The sequence below is a fragment of the Marmota monax genome, unplaced genomic scaffold, assembly GCF_021218885.2.
Source record: "Marmota monax isolate L192 unplaced genomic scaffold, Marmota_monax_Labrador192_F-V1.1 WCK01_AAM20220418_F8-fsc00038, whole genome shotgun sequence".
Lineage (NCBI taxonomy): Eukaryota > Metazoa > Chordata > Mammalia > Rodentia > Sciuridae > Marmota > Marmota monax.
The window spans coordinates 12,713,669-12,724,382 of record NW_026692498.1 but is presented as its reverse complement, the minus strand read 5'-3'; the positions used below and the strand labels follow the sequence as shown (position 1 = coordinate 12,724,382).

Genomic DNA, 10,714 nt, shown 5'->3' with positions numbered 1-10,714 from the left:
GCCTGTCAAGTGAATCTCCCCCTCAGTTCAGATTCCTCTTGCTCTCTGTGGGCTCCAACTGAGAGTGTCCACGCCGTTCAGAGTTGAGGGTCACAGCCCCCATCATTCAATTGTCAGATCCAGAGTGTGGACAAGATGCAACCCGTATCTGCAGTCTCCCAGTCCAGAGCTCTCTGCACAATGTGCCACAGCCTCTCTCGGCAGAACCAAGCCTTCATTCAGTCTTAATGAACTTACAAAAGCATCTTTCAGATTTCCAAAATACCCACAGGTTCTGGTAGTGTGGAGAAATAACAGATAATAATCACAAATTAGGAGCAGTGCAGATGGTCCTTTTATATCTTGCCTTTAAGGAAGCCAGAAACTTTCACTACCTCCCTTCAAAGAAGCACAATGGACAAGAATTGAAACAATTTTATTAAAGCAGAATAGACGCAGAAAAGTTTTTATGATATTGGAGGTTGGTACCAAAGCATCAGGTTCAACTTTGGTGGCTTTATCTCCTTAAATGTGCTATGTAAATGTCACTCCTTAATGGACTTTCTTACCCAAAATAGTTCTATAGGAAAAGAAATGAATGGTATTGTGTGTAAAATGTGATTCGATCACAAAACCTGATTGCCATTTTTAAAATGTGGACAGCTTAACAAATTGCAAACACTGCAGCCATGCAGGGAAGCTTCTGGTTGCACACTAGGACCTTGGACAGACAACAAAATAAATTGTCCTTTCTTTCATTCGACACACCTTGGAACAAAAGAGCAAAAAGAGGATGACCGCATCTAGATGGAGAACTGCACCAGGGTAAAAGAATTTGTTTTCCTTGGCCTCACCCAGAATCAAGATGTGAGCTTTGCCTTGTTCCTTTTTCTACTTCTGGTGTACCTGACGACTCTGCTGGGAAACCTTCTCATCATGGTCACTGTGACCTGGGAGTCACGCCTACACACCCCCATGTATTTTTTGCTCCGTAATTTGTCGATTGCCGACATCTGCTTTTCCTCCATCACAGCTCCCAAGGTGCTGGTGGACCTTCTCTCTGACAAGAAGACCATCTCCTTCAATGGCTGCCTCACTCAGATGTTCTTCTTCCACCTTATTGGGGGGGTGGATGTAATTTCTCTGTCAGTGATGGCTCTAGATCGATATGTGGCCATCTCCAAGCCCCTGCACTACGTGACCATCATGAACAGAAACAGTTGCATTGGGTTAATAGTGGGCTCCTGGCTGGGGGGCTTCGTCCACTCCATTGTGCAGATCTCCCTCTTGCTCCCACTGCCCTTCTGTGGACCCAATGTCCTTGACACTTTCTACTGTGATGTCCCCCAGGTCCTCAAACTCGCCTGTACTGACATTTTTGTACTTGAACTGCTGATGATTTCCAACAATGGGATGCTCACCACACTGTGGTTTTTCCTGCTCCTGGTGTCCTATTTGGTCATATTATTATTAATAAGGTCTCAAGCAGGAGAGGGCAGGAGGAAAGCCATCTCCACCTGCACCTCCCACATCACTGTGGTGACCCTGCACTTTGTGCCCTGCATCTATGTCTATGCCCGGCCCTTCACTGCCCTCCCAACAGATAAGGCCATCTCTGTCACCTTCACTGTCATCTCCCCTCTGCTGAACCCCTTGATCTACACTCTGAGGAACCATGAGATGAAGTCAGCCATGGGGAGACTCAGGAAAAGACTTGGACCTTCTGACAGAATGGACCAGTAGTTCCCTCCTGTCCCCACCTTTGAGAATGTTGAACATCAGGTAGACTCTCTTTGCTACCTGATTTCTAACTAATTTTTTCTGTTTCTACTAAAATAAGCATGACTTTCAAAGATTCTGATCAGCATGCCCCCAAAGTAAACAGATGTGCTTTGTGTCTCCGAAAAGAAAAATAAAAGTTTTAGCAGAGAGATGTATGTTGCTTTTGCTACACAGCCTCAGAAGAAATAAAGGAATCAGAATTAAAATCACTCAGGTCTTCCCACCATATCTCTGCACCGTCAGCCAGAAGGGAGCTCAGGCCTTGGGGTTCTGCAAGGTGGAATAATTAGGTCATCACATCCAAGTTAAGTTCCTCTGCTACTTCTGTAATATGAATAAGCTAATGATGCCCACCCTAAAAGACTTTTTAATCTCAAGTCCACACTCCACTGGTTGAGAGCAGGTGCCTTGTAGTTGGCACTGCCTGAGTTACAACAGGGCCTGCCAGCACTTGTCAGAAGTACAGGAGCTCCCAGGGGCCAGAGGTGAAATAACCCATGCTTCAAAGTACAAGACGTAGTGTTGGATTATTAACCAAAGCATAAAATAAATACCCATGAGTTCATGCTGATGTAAATAAATGATTGAATAAATAAATCAGTGGAGCGGCTGAGGCTGTAGCTCAGTGGTTGAGCACTTGCCTCACATGCGTGAGGCACTGGGTTCGTTCCTCAGCACCATATTAAAGAAATAAGTAAATAAAATAAAGATATTGTGTCCATCTACAACTAAAAAAATATTTTAAAAAAATAGATGGAGGGTAATGAACAAGTATCACATGGTGTAGAATTCCAAATAACTTATGTGGATTCTCCACCCTCAAAGAGATGTAGGCTGCCCTGAGATCCCTGGAATACTTGGAGAATTGTTCTGCCTGGCTTAGGGGTCAGCAGGTCTTGATGTATTTCCATATCCATGTCTGAGGACCCACTTGTATTTTTCAGTTGGGGCTCAGGAATTCTTGCTCACATGGAATGGAGACTGCCCAGTTTGGGTTCTTTAGTGAAGGTGATTTGGGGAACCTTTTAAATAAGACTTCTGAGGGATGGGGTTGTGGCTCAGTGGTAGAGCGCTTACCTAGCATGTGTGAGGCACTGGGTTTGATCCTTAGCACCACATAAAAATAAATAAATACAATAAAGTCATGTGTCCATCTACAACTAAAGAAAAATATAAATAATAAAAAATAAAACTTCTGAAGGCAAACAAAAAGAGGTGTAGCCTAACCCCCAACTCCTTGCATGGGAGTCCTAAATAGTGATGTCCTCCCAAGAGCACAATGTGGAAGCAGAACAAAAAAATCTGGAGAAACCTGAAAAAAAACTACTTTGTCCAGGTATTCAACACATTGGTGACAAATCATTTTAACAGCATGTGCCCTTTGACATGCTGGAATGAAGGGGCACTTTAGCTCTGTACCTTTTCTCCCAAAAACCTATGACCTCTGTCTACCCAAGGGAAAATCACTAGACCAAGCAAAATTGAGGGACCTTCTCTAAAATACATAACTCCTTAATACTGTCAAGGCCATCAAAAACAAGGAAAATCTGAGAAATTTTTCATATAGAGGAGCTTAAGGAGACAGGGCAAAGAAATGCAACGTGTTATCCTAGATGGGATCCTTTAACAAAAAAAAAAATAGGATATTAAGTTCAAGAGTAAGGAAATCTAAATAAAACATAGACTTTATTTAGTAATAATTTATCAACATGTAGTTTTTTTAGTTGTGACAAAATTACTGTAATACTGTTCACAGGGAAACTGTGTGTCAGGTATATGGAAACTTAATAATATTCTTGCAGTTTTGCTGTAAATCTGTCCTAAAGTTAAAATTTTATTTTGTTAAATGTACCTAGCAGCCTGGAATGGTGGCACATGCCTATAAAATCCCAGCAGTTTGGGAGGCCGAGGCAGGAAGATTATGAGTTCAAAGCCAGTCTCAGCAAAAGTGAGGCACTAAACAACTCAGCGAGACCCTGTCTCTAAATGAATATTTAAAAGTGTGGGCTAGAGATGTGGCTCTGTGATTGAGTGTCCCTGGGCTCAATCCCTGGTATTAAAAAAGAAATACCTAGCACATAAGAATACTTAATAATATTAAATACTTCTTCTCTCATTTTTCTTTAAAGATGATGCTCAAAAGGAAAGTACCGGGGACTAAATTAGAACAAATTATATTCCATGCTTTTATAATTATGTCAAAATAAATTTTATTATCATGTATAACTAAAAAGAACCAATTAAAATTTTAAAAAATGATTTTCCAAAACATTTTTTTCCTCAATTCAAAATGTTTTTCTTCCCCTAAAGCCTTTGGGAATGAGAAGAGGGAGGTGGTGGAGACTGTTGGCTAATACTACGAAGTAATATCCTACCAAAGTGCCATTTGGGGAAACTGAGAAATTTCTGCTTCCTGCATTTTGTTATTAACTTATTCAGGCTGGATGCTGGGGTTTGTCATTTTGAAGGGACACCTTGACTGAATCATGCAGATGTAAAGTAAATCCCTGCAAATTGCAACTGGGGAGGTCTTGAATCCAAAGAGTAACTCAGAAATAGCACTGTAAGCATTCAGTTTGTTGATCTTCACTGGGAAAGAGCTGGATATACTAAACTTAATTCTGTTGCAACTAGAGAGAAGGAGTTGGGTTTGGACTTTAGGTGACATTAGGGAGACTTCTGCCCGTAGAATCCCTTCTGCCTGGAGGCTGTCTAGGGCCTAAGGAGGAAGAAGTCGGCAGGTTGCCCTTTGCTACAGAAGCATTCCAGATAGGCAGAGGGAGCAACTCTTGACAATATTCAGTTTTGAAGGCCTTAAAATTGTAGAGAGTAGAAATGGTCAAACAACATAGCTAGCTATTGAATGGAAGCACATTTCTCACCGTGTGGACATCTTTTTGCTCACTTTTTCTTAATGTAAACAGCTAGCAATAGTGCTCTTTCCTGTGCCTGCTTCACCCTCTTCCCCAAAGGGGGAACACCTTGTAAACAAAGTGGGGTGGGATGGGACTTACCCCAATCTTCCTGCCCCTGAAAATCCAGTATTCTTTGTATGAATTTTCAGATACAGAAATAGAACAGGAACCAATGCCCTGCCAGTTATAAGTCTATGTCAACTTCATGGATTCAAGGGCAAAGAGCCCCTCTGATGATCAAGAACAGTGCAATTTGGGTTTTGTAAGAAATACAAGTTGACATATTTTAAGGTAACCTCTCCCCCTGTTGAAGCCAGAGCCTGAGGGGATTCTCTCTTTAGGCTGCCTCCACAAAAGTGTAGAGTCTAGACAGAGTGTATATCCCTAAGCATACGTGCCTAAGTAACTTCTTAATTACTCCCACTGAAACAACTTCACCATAACCAGAATTCTTGCACAGAATATCCACCAAAATCCCTCTGACAATTCTCACATTTGTTCTGGGGTTAAGAAATTGGTAAATATGACAGAGCACTGGGTACCGGTGTTGAAGAACCAATACTATTCCCTGAGTCTGCCCTTTGTCACATCGATGCAAAAAAGAAGCCACTAAAATCAGTGGCTTCCAGAGGGGTGTTTAACAGAACGTTCTGAAACCAAATGCTTCCCAAGTTTGAAGTGAACTTTAGTTAAGATGTCGGAGCTCTTGAAAGAAGGCTGGAGATCATAGGTAAGAGACAGTGCCACAAGATTGTATGTGCCTGTGGTGCCTGGTCACCAGATGAGCAAACAATAGTAAGAACTATTGAAATCCAGGGGTAGGGGCTGGGGTTGTAGCTCAGTTGGTGGAGCGGTTCACCTAGCCCATGTGAGGCACTGGATTCGATCCTCAGCACCACATAAATACAAATAAATAAAATAAAGGTATTGTGTCTATCTACAACTGAAAACACATTTTTTAAAAAAGAAATCCAGGTGTAATCATTAAGATTAATAAAGGTTAAGAATATTAAGAATGATAATCATTGTGAAATGAGATCAGACTGGAATTGGGGGGAAAGCAGCTTTTGTTCTCCGGGGTTTCTTGAATTGTACAGAAAAGAGATTGTTGTCATGCATTTCTTCCCTCTATCCGGATGGATCTCCTCAGACTAGGAAATCTACAGAGATGATTCTTATCCCAAATTTAACCTAGAGAGAAAAATGAAGTATTTCAAATTCTCAGGAAAGTAGAACAACATACAATTAACACCTACATGAAGTTCACATGAAACTCAAGAAATTAGCTTTCTCATCGAGCATCCTGTTCATAAGCAACTTCCAGTGGTCCCCCAAGTCCAGCACTTTCTTCCCATCCCCAAATGCCCAAAATGTAAGTGTCACCTCCTCTGTGCAATTTTCTGAGCCTCATGGTGAGAAATCCTTTTCTCACACTCAGCTTTTCATCTGTCCTGAGACAGCCCCTGTCACTCCCCTATAACTATAGATAGTGATGCTTTCCCACTGTTTGGATTGTATTCCTTTCTCTCAAATAACCTGGAACTCGACCATGCTCTATCAGTATTTGCTAAATAGTTAGATGGATTTTTAAAAGCAGAAGGATGGAGAAGCTGAAGGAGCTTGTCTTTGAATTACCAAAGGTAGTTTTTAAACATAGAATCTATTCCTTGATTTTCTACCCTTCTGTGTAGACCAAGTTTGCTGTACAACTGGAGTCTTGGTGGAAGACTGTTATAACCAAGGTGGTTCCCCTGAGCATCTCCAACAACTAGACTGAGTTGGTGCTTTCTGGTGACCATTTGCTCTCTTTAAGCTACTCTGGATTGATTTTTTTAGTGTGGCATGACTAAAACACTTTGTGTTTCAAAGGAATTTTCCCCCCAGACTGGATAACCCATTTAAGTAGTTCTAAGGACCCTTATCTTCAAAAGGATGCTCTTTGGATTAAATTCTGCAGAAGCATTCAGATACCATTTGGCTCAATATGCCCCATCTACCCATGAGCTCCCACCATTAAAGTTACCCAGCACAGTTCTAGGCATAAGGAATATCCAGCCTGCACATGGAAACCTTTACATATGCAATTCACCAACTCCTCACAACCTCCCCGTGGAGTGGGTGCTATTATTATCTCCATTCCACAGAGGAAGCACAGATTCAGTGAGGGCACACACTTGCCCAGATCCCACATATGCAAAGCCAGGACTTGAACCCAGATGGCTCTTGCTACCCAGCCCTTGCACTGCACCACTTCATGATGCCACATGGAAGCCACACCAGGCAAGTGGTCTTCTCACCCCATACATGGTCACTAACTTCTGCCCTGCTTTTATTGCCACTGAAAGAAAAAACCTCCTACTTTCTGTAAAACAGTATAATCTGATGATGTTTGAGTCTCTGAAGAAGCAATGTGTGTATGTAAGTTGTTAACCCAGAGTTTTTCTTCATGCTTACACACATATAATCACACTTATGAATTAGGCAGTATTCTAAGTACTAATGCTTAATGTAGATTAATTCGTTTAGTTTCCACAAAAATCATATGAAGAAGATGCTGCTGCCTCCAAATGACCTGTGCATAGACTGAGGTCCATGGGGTAAGTGTCTCAGTGGAACAGCATAACCAGCCAGTGCCCAGATGGGCTTTGGACAGATGGGCATGTGGTGCCAGAGTTCACCAAGCAGCCACCTCTAAACCACACCTCTCGGCAGCTGGTTTTAAGTCTTTGTAATTAAATAGATCTTGGACAAAGTTGCATATTGAGGAAAAACATTTTGAATGGAAAGTAAACTGTGTCAAAAGAAATGTCTTCATTTGGACTAACAAAGACATACAAAAAATGGGAAGAAAGTGACTTTCACTCTTTTTGTTTGTTTCTGATTATGGGACAAAAAGGGAGATAAACTGGGAAGAAATTAAGGACCATTTCAAGGGTTCATGAAAAAACAAGAAAAGAACCCCAAAGCAACACAATTCTATGGTAAGTATATGTTTAACATTTTAAGAAACCACCAGACGGTTTTTTAAGGTGGTTTTACCATTTTACATCCTCACCAGTATTCTAGTTTCTCTACAACTTTACCCACTCTGGATAGATCCATTTTAATATTAGTCGCTCTAATAGGTGAATACCATTTTCAATTTACAATGTGGTTTTAATTTATACTTCCCCAGTAATAAACCATGTTGAACATCTTTTAATGTACTAATTTTCTATGACTGTACCTTCTTGTTGAAGCATCTGTTCAAACCATTTAACCTTTTTAAAAATTGTACTTGCTCCCTGGCCCAATGCTGGGGATGGAACTCAGGGCCTCACACATGCTAGGCAAGCTCTCTACCACTGAGCCACTTCCCCAGCCTAATGCTTACTTCCTTATTAATGAATGTTAAAATCTACAGCTATTCCACCCCTTAGTTATTTGCCCAAGAAAAATGGAGCCATATGTCCACACAACAACCTATACATAAATGTTCATTTTTTTTCCCTTTCTTAACCATAGTGATAGTGCCATAGCTATTAACCTAGGTCATTCTTTATCAAAGCATACATTTCAAATATGTGCAGTCTATTGTAATTCAATGGTCGCTCAATAAAAGAATTAATCTTTAAGAAATTTGAACAATGAACAGAAAGGAAGTTTTGATTAAAACTTTCATTTCGGGAGCTGAAGATTTTTCACTTTGTAGGAGTGTTGGTATTTAAAGGAAAGGCAGAAACAATGAGTTCCCCTTAAGGAAAAATGAGTAATAGAAGAAATTTTATGTCTTTTAAAACTTTCTAATTTTTCATGGAATGAAACTTGCAATTAAAAAGGAGGAAATGCTTCTGCAGAATTTAATCCAAAGATCATCATTTTGCAGATAGGGGTTCTTAGAACTACTTAAATGGGTTATCCAGTCTGAGGGGGGGAAATTCCTGTGAAACCCAAAGTGTTTTAATTATACCACATTAAAAAAATAATAATAACTCCACTTTCTAATTCCCATGCCACAAATAGTCCATTTATCAATATCTAGCATCCACCTTTGATTATCTTGGCTACTTAGAACTTATATACTTAGAACATGATCTCTGAAACATTTTCTACAATAAATGCCATTTACAGGAGAAAAAGTAATCAAATTCATGCTTGTGTAATAAGATGTCATGTCATTTGGAAACATCCGCAGTTACCCTGAGATAGCAATCCATGCGGCAACAATGCCTCCTGAGTTTTCAGACTTAATTCCTGACCCTATAAACCTGCATTTAGACTAAGGGAGAATAAACACCTTCTGAAATAACACTCTCAATTTTTTCCAAGATGTACAAAGAAGAGGAAACACAATTCAATGGAGTTAGGAAATGACACCACAGTAAAAGAATTTATATTTCTGGGACTTACTCAGTCCCAAGACCTGAGTGTGGTCTTATTTATCATTCTGTGTTTTGTATACATGACGACTGTGCTGGGAAACCTCCTTATCCTGGTCACTGTGACCTGTGAGTCCCGCCTTCACACCCCCATGTACTTGCTGCTCCGCAACCTAGCCATCCTTGACATCTGCTTCTCCTCCATCACGGCTCCTAAGGTCTTGGTGGACCTTCTGTCAAAGAAGAAGACCATTTCCTACGTAGGCTGCATGACACAGATGTTCTTCTTCCACCTCCTTGGTGGGGCAGACATTTTCTCCCTCTCTGTCATGGCTTTTGATCGCTACATGGCCATCTCCAAGCCCCTGCATTATGTGACCATTATGAGTAGGGGGAGATGCACTGCCCTCATCGTGGCCTCCTGGGTGGGAGGCTTCATCCACTCCATTGTGCAGATCTCCCTTTTGCTTCCGCTGCCCTTCTGTGGATCCAATGTTCTTGACACCTTCTACTGTGACGTCCCCCAGGTCCTCAAACTCGCCTGTACTGATACCTTCACTCTAGAGCTCCTGATGATTTCCAACAATGGCCTGGTCACTACCCTGTGGTTTATCTTCCTGCTTGTGTCCTACACAGTCATCCTGATGATGCTGAGGTCCCAGGTAGGGGAGGGCAGGAGGAAAGCCATCTCCACCTGCACCTCCCACATCACTGTGGTGACCCTGCACTTTGTGCCCTGCATCTATGTCTATGCCAGGCCCTTCACTGCCCTCCCAACAGATAAGGCCATCTCTGTCACCTTCACTGTCATCTCCCCTCTGCTGAACCCCTTGATCTACACTCTGAGGAATCAGGAAATGAAGTCAGCCATGGGGAGGCTGAAGAGAAGACTCCTGCCTTTTGAAAGAGAGTAGAAAAAGAATCCCAACGCTTTATCACCAAGGAGTCCTTTCCTGTGTTTCCCATGGATTTGTGTACCCAAACGCATGGCCAACTAAACCTAAGCTTCTGTTTCACATGAAGTAACTACCATGATAGGATTGAGCTGATGTATATATTTCCAATCAAAATCAAAGTAAAAATATGTCAATCAAAATGACTGCATGATCTAGTTCAACTCCTTTTTCAGAATATAAAGTAATAAAATCCCAGAAAGAAAAGGTGATTTGTTCAAGATTTTCAATCAAACTAATTCTAGAAACGTCATTGTCTCATACCACACGAATGTCATTTCTTACACTATTGGATCTGTCTATACTAAGCTGTAACCATGTTCTAGCAGGACTTTTGATCAGCACCTCTGTGGGTATGGATGGCCTATCATAGATTGAGAAATTTTCCTCTGCTGAGTTAAACTCCTCAGAACATAATGGTTGCCTTCCTGGATTCCCATCAAGAATGAAGCAGCTTGGGAAGATTTATCAGAATGGCATAAAGAGATTTGTTTCAACACAGAAGAGACGTGCCAGATCCACATTCTTGAGATGAGATTAAACAAAGGCAAAAACCTCAAAGATCCCACCCATGATGCAGTCCATCTCTACTATCCAAGGACTGATTTGCAGCCTTATTAGGGTTCAGCTTCACCATTCATATTTCCTCCCACTGGAGAAAAAGTAGAAGATAATACTCTGACCAGTCTATTTTTCAAACTGTTGGTGTCCCTTTATAGGCGAGTGT

The 10,714-nt window shown here is 41.2% G+C and overlaps 2 protein-coding genes across 2 annotated transcripts; both read left to right on the top strand.

Moving 5' to 3' along the window:
• The first annotated feature begins 786 nt into the window (after nt 1–786).
• LOC124092843 (olfactory receptor 4D10-like) lies at nt 787–1,722 on the top strand. The gene has a single exon (XM_046444651.1). The coding sequence runs from the start codon at nt 787–789 to the stop codon at nt 1,720–1,722; it is 936 nt and encodes a 311-aa protein (XP_046300607.1).
• A 7,290-nt stretch (nt 1,723–9,012) lies between these two features.
• Nucleotides 9,013–9,948, top strand: LOC124092844 (olfactory receptor 4D11). The gene has a single exon (XM_046444652.1). The coding sequence runs from the start codon at nt 9,013–9,015 to the stop codon at nt 9,946–9,948; it is 936 nt and encodes a 311-aa protein (XP_046300608.1).
• The last annotated feature ends 766 nt before the right edge of the window (nt 9,949–10,714 follow it).